Source organism: Bacillus rossius, chromosome 11 (assembly GCF_032445375.1).
Source record: "Bacillus rossius redtenbacheri isolate Brsri chromosome 11, Brsri_v3, whole genome shotgun sequence".
NCBI classification, from domain to species: domain Eukaryota; kingdom Metazoa; phylum Arthropoda; class Insecta; order Phasmatodea; family Bacillidae; genus Bacillus; species Bacillus rossius.
Window position 1 is genome coordinate 57921438 of NC_086338.1, and position 21180 is coordinate 57942617.

General features: G+C 41.8%; 1 protein-coding gene across 5 annotated transcripts in view; it reads right to left on the reverse strand.

Moving 5' to 3' along the window:
• The window catches only part of LOC134537099 (eye-specific diacylglycerol kinase), a 221446-nt gene that overhangs the window by 44410 nt on the left and 155856 nt on the right, over positions 1–21180 (reverse strand). For all 5 annotated transcript variants that reach the window (XR_010075925.1, XM_063377378.1, XM_063377379.1 and 2 more), the window contains exon 4: positions 722–925. Coding sequence is in view for 4 of the 5 variants with exons in the window: in XM_063377378.1 (XP_063233448.1) it covers positions 722–925 (204 nt within the window). In the remaining variant the exon portion in view is untranslated. The remainder of the gene's footprint in view (positions 1–721; positions 926–21180) is intronic.

The following is a 21180-nucleotide window of genomic DNA, read 5'->3' on the forward strand; positions in this document are numbered from 1 at the left end:
TTTTTCCTTTTATACTTTTGTAATGATGATATTTCTTGTACTTTTGTGTTGTTTCTATTGTATCATGTATTTATTTTTGAGCACGAAATAGCTGAGTCAGCTGGAGCGTGCTATTTTCTTGGTTGTTGTGTTATTTTGTAACTATGTATTTTACTGCTGAAATAAATGAATTTAAAACTAAAAAAACTAACTAGAAGCAGCCTCACGCACTGAGGCGGGTGCGGGGACCGTCGACCCGTGTTGTTTCACCGGATTGGCCCGATACGCGACACTCCTATTGGGAGTGCCACATTTTGACGTGAACACGTCTTTAAAATTGCTTCCATAGTGCGAGGCAATAAAAAAAACGAATGATAACAAAATCTAGGGACACAGTTTGGCGTTGTAGCTGCATTTCTATAATCTCCATCCAAAAATTTAATTACACCACTGGATAGCTAAAGGATCAAAGAATCCGTTGCGCTAAATGAAGACTGTTACGCATCAGGCGCGGTGGAGTGGGAGGCGCCGCCATTTTGAGGTCATTTTGCTGCGTCTAGAGTATAACTTTAGACTAGGAGAAACTACGACGTAGGTTCAAGATTCAATCGTCAGATCTCGTCGAAAGCTATCGATTGCATGTATAAAACGTTAGTGTAAAATAGTAACAGTGAATATATATGGTGTTAAAATAAGGTGTACCTCCAGAGTGTACCCTCAGAGTGCACCCACAGGGCCTCACCTTGCCGCACTGGCGACACTTGCCCTTCTGCGCGCGGCGGTGCACCCAGTGGTGGTGGATGCAGGTCTGCTCGCGGTACTGCCGCACCCCCACGTCGCGGAAGGTGGGCTTGCACTGGAAGCGCACCTTCTCGTGCAGCGCGCCGATGCACACGGCGTGCGCCACGATCTTGCAGGCACAGCACTTCATGCGCGGCCCGTGCTTCTGCAACAACAACAACAACAACAACACACACTTACCATCTGGTTCGCCACACGAACAGCGCAGACACGATGTTTACACTTCCTAATCCGCATGCCGATTCACATGAAATTCAATCTCATTTGTTGCAATTCGCTACGATTCAGCAATTATTTTCGAAAACTTATTTTCAATAATTATTTAATTACAAATAAACTCGTTTAAACCCATTTCAATGAAATTAACTTTATATTGTGCAGAAAATATTTATACAACGTTAGAAATTTTTTTTTTTTTTTTTTTTTTTTTTTTTAGTTTACGATACAACAACTGTGAGACGAAATTACGAAGAACAGTGTAGAAAAGTAACAACGACCAGGCACATGGCAATCTGGGCTCCAAGGAACGACGGCTGAAGAAAGTGCGGCTGGTGAGTCCTCCAGGGGCCGCAGTCACCGGAGCCAAGATGGCGGACCAGCTTGCAGCCAGAGGAGGAGCCAAGATGGTGGACCTCGTCCGGCATAGTACCAGCCGCGGTCCAGTACATACTGACACTAGCAGAAATAAAATTGATATTGAAATTATAGTTTATTTGAACTACTGTATTTTCTTTATGTTCCCATTTACACGACGTATTCACGTTGAAAACTCGCGGCCATGTCTCGATTCAGCCTACCGTTTTGATGTGTGACACCTTAGCTCTTGGTATGAGGCATTTGGTAGAAGTAATTTCGTGAATTGAAACGGAAAATTGTAACCACGGTGCTGCCACATGTGGAGGATGGCGCAAAGTTCGCAACACCAAGGGAATTATTTATAGTCGGCATTAACTGTTTAATGAATTTTAACAAGATGGGCAGTATTATAATAAATTTCCTTGTCGTAAATCACGTCGAAAGACGGGGTTTAGAAATTTTTAAAGTATTTTTCTCTTTTATCGGAGCGATTCCATTACATAGTTTAAAATTTTCGATCTGCAAATCAAATGATTCAATAGTCTACGCAGCTGCTCCAGCAATTTTAGTTGCGGGTGCGGATACTATGCGTGATTAGCGTCAATATTTATCGCGTATATTTATCAAACTCAACATTATTTAAAAAAAAAAAAAAAAAATTCTACGTTATATTTCGTGTCCAGGTTTCGTATTACAAGTGTATTAGCAACACGAGAACACGTGAATTCTCTCATAACTTACCGAGGTTAGAAGTTACACGTCTTTGGCGAGTACTGAAATATTCACTCTTTTTGACGTGATAACGTCTTAATAAATCGATGAACGCCGGCTGCACGCACGAAAAAATTTGTCACGTTCCGCCTGAGCCGAGCGTGCAAGAACCGGCCAACCACCGTGCGAAAAAAAATCTTCCATAATATCAAACAGGTAAAGGCGGGCTTTTTAACTAATTTGTTCTTGATTATATTTTTAAAAAAATATTTAAATTAAATTGGTAAAAAAACTGTTAAATAATATTTGAAAATTAAAAAAAGTATGCAATTTTTCATCAATGTTTTCTTATGACGTTATCACGTAAAATTATCGTCCGTACCGACTTTATAGACAAACACCCCCCCCCCCCCCCCCTATTTTTTTTGCCGACTGCTCCAGGGCAGGACTGCTCGGTAACGCGGTTACCGGCGAACACAGGCTCCCGTCGGCGGCCCCAATCAACGTCACATTAACCGTCGGGGGGAATCAATTATTCCGGCCGGCTGACCTCTGCCCCTCCTCCTCTTACCAGCGGCCAGGCGAGACTCAGCCGCCGGCAGACGGGAAGCCATCTTTTCACAGACGAGAGAGCCAAACTCCCGATCGTGCATCTTCAGATTTTTTTTTTTTTTTTGCTCATTGTAACTCATGATAACTAGAGACCCGGAAAATTCGCGGGTTCATTTCGTGTTATGCTAAAATTCATATAATTATACCTTAGTGCTGCTTCTGTCATTGGTTCACTGTTAATCTGGAGGACTGAGGGCCAATTAGAGACCCTCACTCATTGAAGTGTCGAATCACAGGCCACCCAGTCGAGACGACTCACAAGTCAGCAGCCAATGAACAGTTGGCATTTGCCCGAGTGTGTAGAGGATATTGGAGTCTATCCTGAAGGCCATCGAAACCGCGAATTTTGCAGGTCTCTACTAATGGTCAATTAGGTTAGGTTAGCTACATTATAAATATGTACTTTAAAACATTGTGGACGGTTGATTTGGTTAGAATGGCTACATTAAAGATACTGTGAAATCATGTAAACGGTTTCCTAGCGCTGGATAGCTACATATTAAAAACGTTATTTGCTAAGCAACCATAAAATGGTTTTACAGTATTTTTTTAATGTAGCTATACTTACCTAATATAACCAACCATCCACAATGTTTTAAAGTATTTATAATGTACCTAACCTATCCTAATAGACCGTAAGATTTAATGCCACACCGGTTCATACAATGAGATAGAACGGGGGAAAAAAAAGCGAGCATGAACTTCGGGGAACTTCGGGTAACTTCGGGTGTGGCTCTCTCGTCTGTGAAATGAAGGCTTCCCCCGGCAGACTGGCTCGCGGCGGTGTTGCCACGTCCTCCGCAAGGAAAACAACAAACTCAACCCTCTCTGACGATCGTGAAGCCCGCGAGGTCGCAATGTCTCACTCCGAAATGCAAAAAAAAAAAAAAAAACCTTAGAAAACATAATGTATTCCCCTGGGAAAGTTTTCAGATATTTCACTGTGCGAAAGTTCCAACGGTGAAAACGTGATTTATACATTGTTACGGACGCGAGAGGCCAGGGCGCGACGCACTGACGTCACAGCAGCCCGGCATCGCCAACCCTCTGCCCCGAGCCCTCCTTCCTCGACGGCCTGGGATTCCCGCGTGGAGTGGCGTGAATTGACGCCGTTATTCTGGGTGCTTCGAGCGTCGGGTAGGACCGGGATGACGCGACCACACATCTTGTCGGCTCCAGAATGACTGCCACAGGTATAAAAGCGGCGACGCTGACCTCGGAAATTCCGAGACTTCCAAGTGTGTGTGTGTGTGTGTGTATGTGTGTGTGTGTGTGTGTGTGTGTGTGTGTGTGTGCGCGCGCGGACAGGCGCGAGGCAAGGGGCGAAACACTGTCGAGCCTGGCTCCAGTGAGGAGTACGAACTGTGGACTGGACAGATACATAGTGATTTGTGTACAAACATTAAGTGTGGTGATTTAATTAGTGATGTAAATATTAGTATTAAATAAAACTATTTAAATATTAATTCGGCTATCTCTTACGATCCCGTAACAATATTTTTTCGAGTAGTGCTAAAAGAAAAATAAACCTAGGTTTACCTGGGTTAAACTTAGACTCTTTGCGTCTTGCTTTTCTTGCGTACGTGGTTGGCTGGGTTTCTTTCAGGTGCACGTGTACTGTCGGCACACCAATCAAAGGGAAACAACAGCTAGCGTGTGTACCTTATTACAGTCTATTGAGCGATCATATTATTTTAGCGTAAAAATATATACCTCCAAATTATGTCAGGAAAATAAATCCTCCACTAGTTACTAGTCATTAAAATTAAGTAAAAAAAAAATTACCAAACGTTTTTGAAAAAAATAATTGTTCTGTAGAAATAATTTTATCACTGCATGCACTAAAAGTAAATAAATGCCTAGTAATGCAATTTTCATTAGTTCGTGTGTGTGCGTGTGTGTGTGTTGTTCACAGTGAGACCGCAGACATGGCTACATGGGCAGCGACAGACAGAGAAGTGACGTAATGCCCTCGGCGCTGGGGGTGAGAGAGAGAGAGAAAATGAGAGAGAGAGAGAGAGAGAGAGAGAGAGAGAGAGAGAGAGAGAAGGGGACCCCGAGCAAAAAACCGCATTGGCTCACGCCATGTTACCCGTTTCCGGACAGTTCCTCATTTTGAACCCGATGTACTTGTTTGTGATCCGACTAAAAATAGATCACAGCTTCGTGTAACAAAGCGGCTATCAGCCTGTCTGCGCCTGACGACGGAAACAGACCTCAGTCCCCGAAACGTCGCAACTGTTCTGTCTCGGGAAGACAACAACTGTGTTCGTCTGTGCAGACTGTCATTTCTGTTGTCAGAATACCTGTTCACTTTAATCTCGAGAATCCGCGTGTACGTCGCTGTATTGTCCGTCTGTTGTCCAGATCATTTCTTTAGTATCACAGTTGGGTTCCTCTGTCTATCGGTGTTGTCCCGGATTATTGCTTGTCTGTCTCTACTATGTTTTTTTTTGTTGCTATTGACTCGTCGCTGTTAGTCCACCGTGTTCGTCTGACCTGTGGTATTGTTCTAATTACTTTCAAAATTATTTGACAACGACGGGTTTTGTCTTGTATTTTGTGTGTTTGTGTAGTTATCTTTCTCTGTCAGCTATTCGGATTTTCTCTATGACATACAGTTCAAACTAGCAGATGAAAGGCGCGCAGTCTTCTCCCAGTGCATATGAGCGGTGACCGTAACATTATATGGCGGAGAACTGAAGATAAAGGTGACATGCAAGTCCTATCAAGAATTTCAACAGGGTGTATCATTCCTAAATATTATTCTTAAAACACGCTTTTATACATTTTCACTTTCCTAAAAATACCGTTTAAAAACGAAATATGGAGGCATGACTACTCATCTGTAGGGCCATGCATATTTCGCGAAAATATTCCGAGATCAGCTGAAAGTTAAAACACTGTAGCTTCGTCTGTGTTTCGTGATTGGGCGAGTTTCTTTAAGGTACACGACGATTGTTAAAACACCAATCACAGTAAATCGTTGCGGAAGCAAATGCGTCCTGAGTGGCTCAGCCAAACAAGGCAACGACTTCTCTCGCAGACGGCCGCCAATCACAAGGAAGAAACCACAGGTGCGGGTAATCCTTGTTGCAGTCTTGTAGGCGTTCAGCTTTATTCGCGAAAAATGCCTGCCCCTACTCATCCGCCCTCAGCGCATTCTTAAATGTTTTTTTTTTTTTTTATAACAGAAACCTCTCGAATATAATGAAGAGTTTCTAAATCACGTGGTTTCTTTTCAAGCTCTGCACACCTTTACGTGTGCCCGGGTAGGCGGGGCTAACCATACGCGAGATTGGCTGCTACTTCAGCATCTGGCACGTGATTGGTGCCTGCCATGTCCCGTCGTGGCACAGCCTGCTTGATTACTTGCGCCTTCGCGCGAGGTGGGGGCCCGTCCTGCGGAAGTGGAGGGGAGACTGGCAGTTCCGGTATTCCCGACAGCTCTGCCGGCTAGCTCCCCGCGACGGGTGGAAATTGCCGAAGTTAGCCCCGGGCGCGGGAATTCGGTCTAGTTCGAGACAGCTCGGTGGCCAACAACTCCGGAAGAGGAGAAACAGCATTTCCGGCACAGCAGCGCCGAGAAGGTAAATCCACTTGCCAACTCCTTACAGAACCAGCGGGAAAAAAAAAAACTGGCGCAAACTTTAAACGTGGAGGGGAGAGGGAGAGAGGGAGAGAGGGAGAGAGGGAGAGAGAGAGAGAGAGAGAGAAAGAGAGAGAGAGAGAGAGAGAAAGAGAGAGAGAGAGAGTTGGAAACAATATCCAACACGAGAAAAAAAAAACAATCCACTGCCGAGCTAACAAATGAAAATAATCAGACGAAACGACATGCATCATCGCAATTAGCCAGAGACTTGAAGACCAGGTATTACATTATTCAGGCTTGTTACGTAATGAAGGATCAAAGGGAGGGGTTTTTCAACTTCGCAAAGTTATGTACGAATAACATTAGATAAAATTAGGAGTGATTTATCAGGCATGTAATTAACATATAAAGTATTTAACGTGGATGGCAAACTTCAAAATAAAAAAGAAAACATATTTTTTTTTTTGGTAGAGGAGAAAAACCAGACTATATCCTATGGACCCAGTTTTCCCCACATTACTCGTAACAGTAGGTATATTTGAATTTTTACCAATTTATTGATTAAGTCTATAAAAAAAGTGCCTTTCGATGGTTATTACAGTTGTATAGTTACATTATGAAATAAATAAACTATCAATTCTAAACGTCAATTTTTATTTTACAGGAGAAACTAATTGTAGCAGTCGGTCACTATTAATAACTAGGCATTCCATTAAACACATTTCTACAGTCGATCAGCATCAAATCTGACAAAAACAAAGGTTGAAACCAAGATGGCACCATTCTGGTAAATTTTCTTAGACGAGTGAATTGAACATTATCAGATGATTCTCTTGATGAAATACAACAGTATAAACATGTTTTTTTTCTCCAAAAATCTCATTCCATATTTTCATCTTTAAAAAATATATACATATATTTTTAAATTTGATAAAAAATTTTTTTGACGTGACGTCTAATAAATCGATGAACGCCGGCTGCACGCACGAAAAAGTGTTCCGTTACGCACATTGTCTCGTTACGCGGTGTCCCGTTACGCTCATTGTACGCTTGCGCCGCATCTATCTCTCTTCCACTCGACTGTTTATAAAGTGAAGTGAAAAGTTAATGTGGTTTTAATTGCTTATTACAACAACAATTTCGGCAATAAAGGTTAATTATTCTTGCATTTTAAAAATATGATTACTAGTATAATTTCAAGTATTTATTCTTTTATTATTAAAATAAAAATGATTCAATTTTAGTCATAAAAGTATGCAATCATTTCATCAATGTTTTGTTATGACGTTGTCACGTTAAACTATCGTCCGTAAACAGTCTTTACAGACAACCAATTTTTTTTTTTATAAAGTTGTGTCTTAAACGTTTGTGCTCTTTGCGTATATCTGGCAACAGAGCGCACTGAAACAAGAACAACGCTAATAGCAGATATCGTGCACTGGAAAGACACAGCGCGCCACTCCTGTAGTGTGAGCTGAACTGCGGAGTCCATGTAGTGCGCAGAGACGCCGCTAGATGGCAGGGTAATCTAGTGTCTGGCTATAAATTAACCGCGGGCGAACACAGCAACGCTGTACAGGGTTTAAAACTAATCGTTTTCCGATTACAGTGCCTGCTCTCAGAGAACGTCCTTTTTTTTCTCGTTTCACCCCCCTTCACTGTCCGTTGCGGTGTTATTTCCACGTGCCTTCCAGGTGAGAAGTATTGTTTAACCATTAGCATTTCGAGAGCGCTTCCAGCCACTGACGAGAAACGTTCTTGCAGTAACCGACACGCACGCATGCTCCACAACTCCTTTGTGTTCTCGGGTTACGTTCGGTCAGTGAGCTCTGAAGCAGCGTAGCGTTCAAATTCGGAAGGAAATCCAAAGCCAATGTTTGTTTTTTGTTTTGTTTTTGTTTTCCTCCACCGGGAACGCAAACATTCGGCAGTAACCGACCGCGAGTTTTGAAACGGTCGGTTGGCAACAAAGCAGTCACGCAGGATTCCTAAGATTCCAGAGTTGAAACCACACCTCCAACTACGCCAAACTCCAGCCACGCGGGGGTCAACTTGCTAATCAGAGGGCAGGGGAGAAACTTTTATTTCCTTCGGATCTCTCCCGAGCCACCGCAAACAAGTTTTTTTTTTTTTTTGCAAAATAAAAATAACCGACTCTGGCGACACCTAACTCCCAGCTTCGGAACCAAGATGGCCGACAAAAGTGGACGATAAACATAATTGTGGCGCCGGTCTACGATAATTCGAAAAATTTTAAGTCACGTGGTGTACCATAATTCCGTGTGCGTACCAAAGTTACCGGTGCGGTGTACCATAAATGCCATGCGCACCTATACACTGGTCCAGAACACAATGAACGCCCGCGCTGTACCGACCCCCGGGTGAAGGGTTCGCTGGAGGCAGTCGCAGCTGCAATAACGATGTGAGTCTCGGTAAGAGCAGGCCTCCCCTCCCGCAGTTAGGCCCCAGCTGCCGTGGGCACAGCACTGGACAGCTTGGAGCGCATGTGCATCTGGCTACAATGCTCCTGAAGACACCGAGCCAGTTACAAGCAACCACGAGTAACCCGCCAAACAGATATAACACAACGGAAATTCAAAACCCACGTTGTTACCGACGAAATCTTATCCTCATTACTTTAAATTCATATAACTTTATTTATTAACAGAAAAAAAACCGCCTTTTTTAATTTAGTGATTTTTTTTTCTAGTAAAAGTATATACTATCAAAAATATTGTCAATTTTTTTTGGTTGGCCTAAGTTTATCAGAACTATTAAAAAGATATTGAAAAATATTTTCCATTTTTTATTTTAGCTGTCACTAATTTAAAAATCTGGAAGTAATATTTAATATATACATTATTCTTTGAAGCATTCCCTAATTAATGCATTTGGTTTTTTTTAAGCTCTTAAAGATTTTTTTTTTCTTTTTAGAAAAATTAGTACTTTTCAGATTATCTGAAGGACAATTCACGATCAGGTACCATTCACCGTATGTACCGTATTCTCATGGAGGGTCAATATCACGACGTAACATTATTTAAAGCATTGGCTATGGGGTGCCATTTCACCATGCTTACTTCGCTATATTCTTTCACACGAAAAAAAAAAATCTTCAGGACATGCGGGAAGCCTTCTTCCAAAACATTTAATGTCTGGTAGATAGTCCTCCAACATGGCCAAGATCAGACAGCGTCGTTCTGAGAGGAGTGTCTGACTGGGTCTTGGACGGTCCAGCTGTGATGCCAGCTGAGCAGCATCTCTGCTGGAAGGAACATGTCTCGTCTCCGTGCCCCGTGGGAGGTCTCCAGGCGTGTCCTCCAGGTCTCCAGGCGTGTCCTCCAGGTCTCCAGGAGTGTCCCCCAGGTCTCCAGGGAGTTGTGCGTCAAGAGCACTCCAGCAGCTGTTTGCTCTACACTCGCCGTGTGTACAATCCACCCGAGACATGCGCAGAGGACACCGCCACACAAGCATCCCGGAGACATCCACACCGCTTCAGAGCCTCAAAGCTGCAACGCGGAGTGCAGACCGCACGTCAACAACTCGCTGCCTCGCACGTAGAGGTCACAGTGCGCGGCTGATGCCTGTGCTTGCGGCGCGGTGTCGCCTCTAGGCGCAGGACCGTCAAATGGCGCGCAGTCCTCCCGTCGTGCATATAGTCAAACCATGAGATCTGAGCGGTGATCAATCGATACCTTACATGGCGGAGAAATGAATATAAAAATAATGTAGTGCAAGTCCCTCGATTGATTTCAATAATCTGTACCCGGACGTCTGTCTCATGCCTAAAATTTATTTAAAAAAAAAAAAAAAAAAAAAAACATAAGTTGCAGACATTTTCATTCTTCTAAAAAATACAGTTTGATGACGAAATAACGGATACTGAACTACTCAACGGCCCTCAGCGCATTCTTGAATCATTAAATGACGTGGGTTTGTTTCACGGAAGCTCTGCACACGGGATGGGCCGGATCACGTGCTAAAAGAGCCTTAAACATCCATTTCTACAGCCTCCGATAAGCATATTTTTAGGATGACGTCACCGTTGCAATTACCGTTACGGCCGCCATCTTGAAAATCTTTATTTATTATCCGATTTTAATGAAATTTTTTTTAAAATTTATAAAAAAATAAAATTTTATAAAAAATATTTAAAAAACATACTTTTCCGACAGGGAGGGAGCTTTGAGTCCTCGGTTCGAACCCGGTGAGGGCAAAAAAATATAAATGGCGGCCGATCCTTCCTCCAAGGAAGTCGCTGGCAGACTGAGCTACCGCCCAGCAGTAGCGCCTTGACCCTGGCCAGTAGCGCGCGGAGCCAAGGGTCCCCCGGGGGTGAGGGTGGGTTGTTTGCGGGGAGAGGGGGGAGGACTCCCTAGACAAACCGCCGACACGAGGCTGCAGGGGCGACGGAGGGTGTTTGCGGGCAGTGTTCTGGGGATTACAAGCGCTCGCACAAGCCGGAACCACAAGAGCTCCTTTCGCCGCATTACAGGGTTGAAGGGGGAAGTGGGTCCAGCGGCGATTACCGTCGTAAATATTTACCACCCCCTCCTTCCTTCCCACCCTCTCATCCAGCCGCAGCCGGAAGCCAGGGTTTCAACTGGCCGGAAATCCCCCGCCCAGAGGTGCTTCTCCAGAAGTCTCTGTCTCCCCCCCCCCCCCCCCCCCCACAGTGTGACGAAGAGCAGTTTCAACACCCCAACAGTCGCACCTTTGAATATATATACAGTATATATATTCAAAGGTCGCACTGCCGTCTCCGCTTACGCTTATCCGCGTTCATGTCCCGCTGCGACAACAAAGCTATTGTCATTCGCGCCCTTTGTTCGGCGCCGGCTAATTAGCGACGTTTATAATTGCGTCAACACGAGCTTCCGTTGGGGGCAAGGGGTTAAAAAAAAAAGGCCTAAACTAAACCAATTTAAAAAAAAACATCGTTGCATTGTTGTTTTGTCTGGAATACGGTGTGTATTTTCATGCATCAGTGCGAAGTTAATTAACGCGGGATATCGTCAACGGGCGATTATAAACTGACACAGAAATTTTAACACTTGTTAAACAAATATGTATTTTTTTGTGGTTGCTACAGTATTAATTGTGATAAACTCACGTGGGTAGGATTTTTTTTACAATGGCATGAGAGAAAAAAACAAAACAAAATCTTAATGGATACATACAAGAATGCTTAAATTTCCTTAACTTGCTGCACTATCAACACTTGACGGGCTGGATAAATACGTTACAACGTAATCAATCCTACAAGTGAAATTTTACTCATAATGTTCAGCTTCGGGAAATAAATAGTCGTCCCAATGTATCACTGAGTAGGTACAATTTTATTATTTTTTTTCCCCCAAATGCCTAAGTCGAAAATCAGTTGTGTTGAAGTGACAGGATTATTTTTTTTCAAATAAACATTCAAACAACTCCCCCCTCCCCCATCCCCCATCCTAAACCATAAACCAACTAAAATAGGGCGTTTCTATTTGCGTTCTATTTTTGAAACTGTAGAGTGTCACCCACGAAAGTGTGCGTTTCTCCTACAAGTGAGTAGCTGCATATGTAAACTATGTCTCCGATTAAGACATAGTGATACCGGCTAAACACACGGAAAAAAAATGATAATCTTGTCAGTGATTGAAAGTAGAAGTGACGTTATCGGAAATTGGGCGCCATTGCTGACCCTTGAAATAATTTAATATTAACAAAATTACTTTACTCCGAAGGAAATTAAGTTAACACAAATATTTCAGACAACAACAGCTTTATGATTATATGTCTCAATCTGCACAGAACTTGACATTAGTGTACACAAAAGAAAATTTAGTTATAAATAACTTATTTAAAATATGGGATTATGTACTAGTTAAATATAGCTAACTTTCAAATGTTATACTGTTGTAGTAGTGCAATTGATGAGAGAGTTACCAATACAAGAGTGTTGAAATCTTTAAGTTAAATATCAGTTAGATTCTACAAAATCTTCTACTTCAAACACTTGAATATCATCAACATTTCAAAAGTTACTCGGTTTAGCAAAGTTGATAAAAACGTTATTCAATAATAACGTTACAAGAATAGTTATCTCTGGTATCCTAATTACATACAACACATTGTAACCTAAACAAATAGCAATATAACCACATTTTCCTTATTTACATACCATTTTTATAATCGGGGTTCATAGTATTTCCTACATTAGGAAATTATAGTTTTCGTCTAGCGTTGATGACCACACCACCAGGTGATAGCACTGAAATCCACCGAAGTTTCGAAACAGGACACGATAACTCCCGGACAGCCGAAACCCTTCTACAGCAGCGTGGACCACTCTGGCTCAGAAACTCGCATTTTTTGAACGAAAATTCGAAAAAAAGGAAGCACATTCAACGAAAATGTACATGTGCACGAACATCTCAATCAGTAGGATACGATCGACAATTTACGATATGACATAATGCCTCCAACTGTCTTAACAAAATGCAAGCTAATAAAATGCAAGTTAACAAAATTAAAGTTAACAAAATGTTAGTTAGCAAAATGCAAGTTGACAAAATACAAGTTAACAATTTTAACAAAATGCAATTAAACAAAATGCATTTTAACAATATGCATTTTAATAAAATGTAATTTCACAAATTGCAAGTTAAAAATATAAAAATTAACAAAATGGCTGGAAATTAAAGTGTCGTGACTTTCAGCGCAGCTACTAAATATTTCGTATGGTTTCGTGACCAGACCTTCAGATTAGTAACTGTATTTTTTTTTTTTTTTTTTTTTTGTGATTTTCGCGACTTTCCCGACCCGAGCTGACACGCCGGCCGGATGCCAGCTGCAGCCCGGGACACGGCTGGAAGATATCCGCTTCCGCAAAGTTGGTATTTCTGTGCTTTTTTTTTTTAATTTTTTTTTTTCGCCACGCAGGTTGCGCGAGGAACATCCCGGTTTAACGACACCTCCTGCGGCGCGCGCTTTTAACTGCCTTGTTTTACGTCCGCGCACAAATGCTCTTTTGAGAGGCCGTCGGAAGTTAAGCCCGCCGGATTACTTCACCGCGGCCACAAAAAAAAAAGTCGAAAACCCAGGGACGTTTAGAAGTTGAACGGGGAAAAACGGTTAAAAGGGGGGGGGGGGGGGATGAAATAAAAGTACGTGGGAGATGCGATATTGCGGTACAGCGTCCGAAATCGCATCTCGTAAACGGCGAGTGGAAAAAAAAAAAAAAGCACTTTCAGGATTATTTCATTACGCCACGATCCGGACTGAGCGCAGTAAACAATGCCAGATCACCCATTGGACAGGGGAGAAAGAGATAGACGGAATGCCTGATCGTTTTATAAACAACTATGTGGGGGAAATATGCTAAATAAAAAAATGTTTTTTTTTTTTGCAATGCGGCGAGTAAAATATCAATCCTGGACAATGCACTTATTAAATGAGTTCACCATAGCAATGATACTACTCGCATTTCGTGAAGACACTACAATGGTTGCAAAGGCAGACCTCGCTTAACAGTGATTGTACCTACTCTCTCGCAGCAAACACCCGCAACCAGTTACACGCTGTTGAAAAATTACAGCAAATCTAAAAATTTTGCGTCCTTCCTTGGTGAACAGGGTAAACAGATAGTGTATTTTTTTTCTGCAGGCTTAACAAGTTTTTTGAAAAATATTCTTCGAATGATTTCTGGAATGGGGAAAAAATTGATTTAAAAGTGTCGCAACTTTTCCGCCGGACGCTTTAAATCGTGTCTGTGAAATAAAGCAGATACTTTTATAATTTGTTTGTAATTTAAAATAAAATTGTGGGCGTATGTTTCAGTACTCGCCGGTGATGTGTGAACATCCAGTCTCGGTAACGATCAAATTCACGTGTTCTCATGTTGCAAATGAACTTACAATACGAAACTCGAAAACGAAATTTAACGTAGAATTTTTTAAAACAATGCCGAACGTAATAAATATATGAAAAGTATTCATTGAAAGAAAAAAAAACGTAAAATAAAAACCTAACTGTAAATCTGTTTAAAAAAGGTCGTAATATATTTTTTAAGTTATATTTCTTACTATTTTAGTTTACCAAAATATATTCCAGGGTAGTTTCACTATCATAAAGTTTCACGTAGCATACCAATACGTTTGGTATGTACCTATCTACCCTCACATTTACCAAAGAGACGATAAACGGGGTTTATGCTGTTACGCGTGCGTCCGCCATCTTGTACGCCCGAATATTCACCTTCGGCCAACCTCGGGTTTATTTATATACATTTATATTTCTCTGTTTATTTTAATGTAGCTATACTAACCCAACTAACCGTCCATAGTGTTTTAAAGTGTTTTAATGTAGCTAACCTAACCGACCGCTTTCAATATTTGAATTCATTTTTCCTGCGCAAAAAAATAAAAACAAATCCCGAGGTTGGCCGAAGGTGAACGTTCGGGCGTGTTCGGGCAGGGACAGAACTTGATGTACATCTTAGGCTTCTCTTTTTTTTTCCTTTCCCCCCCACCCAGCTCTCGAACCACGAGTTGCAGTGATCGACATCGAAACAAACACGATTCAACCAGGCGGTCGGCGCGGTCGGCGCGGTCTGGGAAAGAGAGAGAGAAGAAGGAAAAAACAACCGCGGTAGGGGAAAGAGAGAGTGATAAAGAGAGAGTAGAAGGAAAAACAACAACAGCTTTTAAATCTCCCACGCGCGACAATGCAGTACACGGGTTTATGGGTGCCGTCCCCCCTGCATTAAAACTGATTCCAATCTCCATCCGCTCGTGGCAAGTAAAATAAGGAAGGAAAAAAAACAACACAAAATGGCTGCCGATTCTCCGTTAAGTTGTAAACATACCTGCATACACGTTCGTGCATCTTCGTCCCACCCACATATCGTCGTTAAAGTCAAAGGTGGCGTGCGCCCGACTTAACTAGTATAGTCTAGATTTAAGAGTGAGGGGTGTTAATAATGTTCACGGCCATTGCCTGAAGTAGCTTGGCTTCTGGTTTTGTAACCGCGTCCTTGGCGAATAATTTCACCGACGTTTCTGGTCGACATCGCAGTCGCCATCATCAGGAAGCAGTTAACTACGAATAATTCACCGACGTGTCGGTCGACATTGCAGTCGCCATCATCAGGGAGATTGTAGGTAACTGCTCCCTGATGATGGCGACTGCGATGTCGACCGAAACGTCGGTGAATTATTCGCCAAGGACGCGGTTACAACACGTAAGCCAAGCTATTTGAAGGGTGTTAGTCATCATCAATCGCTGCTAAGGCTAGCCAATCCCCGCACAAAGCTCAGGATGTCTGCATGGCTAACCCCGGCACGACTAGGCGTCTAGGCTTCGGCCAGGGACGCAACTAGGCCCTCCTCCTACAAATACCAATTTCTTTAGTTAGGTTAGTAAAAAACATTTGTGCTCATGCGGGCCCGTAATGTTTACTCGCAGCCGAACCAAAGGACGAGACAAGGGCGAAGAAACATTACGTGGGGTGGAGGGGGAACGACTGAGGAAAAAGGGAGGCGGAAAATCAGCGAGGCACAAAAAGTTGATGAATATTGAAACACGAGCCGAGAGCTTACGAAGCAAAAACCGAGGACGGATGGGCGACAAAGACTCAATGAAACGCATAGTTGGCCGTCCAATTAGCGTGCTTGGTGCGACAAGAACACACACCACGCCGGACACACAACACCCACCGTAGACAGAAAGGACGACCACCATTAACAATTAATGAAAAATAATCGTCGCATGGTGGAAATAATGTTACAAAAAAATTGGTTGTCTGTAAAGTCGGTTTACGGACGATAGTTTAACGTGACAACGTCATAACAAAACATTGATGAAATGATTGCATACTTTTATGAATAAAATTGAATCATTTTTATTGAATTATCACTATTTTGTGTATGGATACAAAGAAGGAGTGAAATGAAATCTACAATTTAATTGATAAATTTACTTTTATTTGCACTCATTAATTCAAATATGTTTATTACTTTAACGAATAGATTATTTTAACTATAACTTTTATACATGTTTGCTATTTAACTTCTTCCAATATGTGTTATTCTGTTAAGGATAGGACGATGATAGGAAAAGTAGGAAACGAATAGGAGTGTTTCAAGTTTAATGTGCCTCGAAAAAGTCAAATCGTTGGTTGTTCCAATAGAGTGGAAGAGAGATAGATGCGGCGCAAGCGTAATATGAGCGTAACGGGACACAGCGTAACGGGACAATGTGCGTTACGGGAGACTTTTTCGTGCGTGCAGACAGCATTCATCGATTTATTAGACGTTGTCACGTCAAAAACAAATCCTATAAATATTATTACAACTACAATATTTTTTTTAACTACGTAAAAGTGATAGTAACTACAAGCTTAGCAATGAAAATCATATAGTAAAAATTTAAACCCCTGTTATAAGATGTAAAAAAACACGTAAGTATAAATAAGCTATCGATCGTTGATATTTTTATTTAAAAACTTTTTTTTTGTTTTCTATTATGATCTGAAATTGTAACTGCAATTTTCGGGAGGAAAAATTATGAATATTTTCGAGAAATCATACAAATTATAGCTCTGATGAGACTGGTAGGATTTCATAATGACATTTGCCTTTCATCAGAAAAACCATCGTCTGACAGAAACACAATTTTCTCATTCGACACGCGCAATTTGCTTTAATGAGCGAAAGAGAAACGTCAGCAAAGAAGCAAACCGAATGTTACAAATTATAAGGAGTCGAGCCAGCCTTGAGATACAGTACACTCCCGATTATCCGCGAAATTAAGTGGCAGGGCCACCGCGGATAGTGAAAATCGCGGATAATACGCAAAAGAGCCGAAAATGGGAAACAACAAAGGAAACATTAATTTCAACTTAAAAATCTGAAACTTTATGTACAGTAAAAGTTACAATCAACAGTAAAAACTTTTTAAATTATGCTAAAATTTTAGTATTTTACTGAATTGTTAACATACAATACATTTAAGTAATGTAAACATAAAAGTGCTCAACCATACGACTAGAAACAAAGTGCGACAGAGACAAAAATAGCAACGCATGCCAGCCTACTGCGTGAGTTCAGAGAAGGCCTGTGGCGTTTTACTGTATACTGCACACAATACACTCGTCCGTAGAGTTCAAATTTGCTCACTTGTAATAAAATACAGGTTTACATATGCGCTGTATTTTTTCGTAGCATGCGCGGATAATCCGCACCGCGGATAATAGGGAGTTTACTGTACACCGTAGTACGCGGTTCTCGCAGGAGCCTAAACCCGCTCTATGGCTATTCAGGAATGCATAGAGATGCGTCCATAGAGCACACGTCCCAGTACATTCCCAGGAAAGTGCAGCCTCTATGTCAAGGACGCTGTGTAAGGTGTGGATGAAATTGGTAACTAGAATGACCACATTTCAACGCAACGTGGATGTTATAAAATGATTTTAGCGAGGAAAAAATTAAAATTTATTTATTAACAATATTAAAAATACTTACCACTAGTATTAAACACTTTAAGTTAACCTAGGCCTATATGTAATAATTTTATTAAGGTTTTTAATTGTCTCTATTTGAATTATAAGTAATATTAATTATGTTTGAAATTAATATTATGCCCAAACTCTGAAGTAATAATATTTAATAATAATGGATTTTCAATATGGCGGCCAAAATTCAAAATGGCGGAATCTGTGTGCATCAAAGAAATGTATTGACATCAGACTGAACAAGTATGTAAAATTTCAGCTCTCTAGTTCAAGCGGAAGTGGTTTAGATTCTTGAACGAACAAATTTTAGCACATGAATTAAAGTTATTAAGTTAACATAAATGTGCCCTATAAAGTTATATTAAAAAAATAAAATTTGGGCTAGAGAGGGGCTATCGCCCCTTGAAACCACCCCTTCCCCCCCTTTCTCCTCATCTCAGGAGCCGCGCTTGAAAACAACCGGTACAGATTCTTGAAAGCTCTTAAGGGCCTTGCATTGCGCCTTGCGCCTTCGTCTTCATTTCTTCGCCATGTAATCTCACAGTTGTCCTATGCACAAGACTGCGCGCCAGTCCAGAGGAGACACCGCGCTAGAAGCACCAGCGAGCGTCGCGCTTATAATCCCGCCTCACCGACACAGATACGCCCCTGACGAGGCGGGCCCCCTAAGTGGATCCCCTACCCAAGGTTAAGGAACAGCAAGCATCCATGTTCAGCACACGGCTAGTTGCCTTCTGTCCCAAGGCAAGCGCATTGCAACATTGCAGAATTCCCGTCCCATACTAATTTTCACGTTTAAATAAGACTATTTTAGGTTTAATGTTTTGGTGAATATTTTTCATAATTATTATTACTTTCAATATTTTGTTGGTGATTATTTTTTATTTAAAGTTATGTTTTGTAATGTTTTATTATTAGTTTAATTGAAAATTAACACGTGTATTATGGAATGTGACAGCATGTTTGCCTCGCCGCTCGCCATGACCCCGGGGCGACTGAATTGTTGCACCTTGGAAGGGCAGCCCTTCGGGATTTTTCTGACAGTGGTTAGTTTGTAAAGTGACCTGACCTGACCTGACCTAAACCTAACCTAAACTAACCACTGTCAGAAAAATCCTGAAGGGCTACCCATCCAAGGGGCAACAATTCAGACAACCTTTCAAAAACACCACTGTCAGAAAAATCCTGAAGAGCTGCCCTTCCAAGTGGCAAGTTTTCAGGATTATTTAAACACTTAAAGAAACATGTTTTCAGAAATTGGATGGGCTGCCCTTCCAGTCGCTTTAAAAACTAACCACTGTCAGAAAAATAATGAAGGGCTGCCCTTCCAAGGGGCAACAATTCAGACAACCTTTCAAAAACACCACTGTCAGAAAAATCCTGAAGAGCTGCCCTTCCAAGTGGCAAGTTTTCAGGATTATTTAAACACTTAAAGAAACATGTTTTCAGAAATTGGATGGGCTGCCCTTCCAGTCGCTTTAAAAACTAACCACTGTCAGAAAAATAATGAAGGGCTGCCCTTCCAAGGGGCAACAATTCAGCTCCCCCCACGACCCCAACTCGTGGCCTCCCCGCCCCCCCACCACCCCTCCAGGGAACACCTCTCCCGAGCGTCGACTCTGCATACGAGTCACGTGCGCCATTCTTCAGAGCCCCTCTTCTCCATTTCCGCCATTTCTCCCTTATTCTGATCCTGCACGAAGGGGAAGAAGAAGAAAAAAAAGAATACCTCTTATCATGCCATTTTCTTTTTCGCCCCAACTCTTGACTCCATCCTCTCCGGCAGCTGAGGACTTCACAGGCTGTTCCAGAAGAGGCACACTCCTTTTCTTCCGAACTTAATTTGGGAAATATCGGTGAAGGCAGTATGTTATTGTGGCCGATGCAAGCTGTTACAACTGCAGTTTCAACTGTGCAAGAAGTCGCTTGCCTGAGGCTCATTCTGCAAGCCTCAGTAGGCCAGTGCCAATAGTAATGTAGGTTTATTTGAACACACGTGTTCAAGTTTTAAAATTAATTCTTTTTTTTTCTTCTACCCTCCCTAACATCTCACCCATATTTCTGAAGAAAAAAAATATTGTATCCGCTAATGTGGTTCAAATATTGTGGCCCCTTTTCACAGGTGTTTCAACGAACATTTAGACTTCGACAGTGTATAAAAGTGAGAAGAAAAGAATAGCTGCTGCATGATAATCTGGCACGATGCTACATGAACCTCGCTGATGCACCACTCAGCTTGGAACAGAGTGTACGGCCTGTAGGGCGCATGGTGCTGAAGGTCGGGAGGAAACGGAAGTGAAAAAAGAAACGCCGAGGGAAAGTTTATCCTGCAATGAATTTTTTAAGAACGTTTTCATGGGGTCCAAGGACACAGGTCTCAGCAGATGTGGAAAAAAAAAACGCGTCGGCGCGAAAATTGCCGACAGTATAGATATATTTTTAATGAGCAAAATTAAATGCTGTGTGACGATGCTAGTTTTCTACATGATTTTTCTCAGAAAAATATTGGCCTTAATTTACATGGTTTTTATTTTCAAATTCTCATTTTACCAATTACCTGAAAATCATGCGCAAAGTTTTGTGTTTCCTTCATTTAATTTTAATTTTTTTTTAGCATCAATGTAATTACAATCACAATCTAGTCACCGGTCTAAAATAGCATTCAAGTAATTTTTTCCCTCGTTCGATATAAAACTTTTTAACAGTTACCGATGTTTTTAATTTATGTTGTAACAACATTATTTTATGCGCATGGAGCCGTAATTAGCTTACGATTTGCTAATAAAGTCAAAACTGGCGTGTACAAACAATTATATCTGCATTCGACAATATATGCATGTTTGATAAATTTACTAAGCGTTAAGTTGTATTTTGAAGCAGTCGCCTACACACATCGGTCACGAAACATCACACACTGCGATACGAGATCTATTTTGTGAACGAAGCACAGGGATCCAGGTTTTCGACAGTTACACTGCGCGATACGCCGTCCAGCGCTGACGCCACAGCCTTGCACTCGCCATACTTCCGACATTAGCAGAGACTCGTACAGTATACCATTCATTATTCAACTGAAACACATGTCCATACACTTGATCGCTGGGTTTTTGAAAAATGTTCACTAGACTGATGACTGAAACAAGGTACGCCCGCGCTAGTGATTGTTTCCTTGTGTATAGTAGAAGAAGGACAAGGGGGAGTTGAAAAGGTGGCAAGGGGGAGCTGATAAGGTGTCAAGGGGTAGTTGATAAGGAGGCAAGGGGGAGTTGATAGGGTCAAAGGGGGAGTTGATAAGGAGGCAAGGGGTAGTTGATAAGGAGGCAAGGGGTAGTTGATAAGGAGGCAAGGGGTAGTTGATAAGGAGGCAAGGGGTAGTTGATAAGGAGGCAAGGGGGAGTTGATAAGGTGGCAA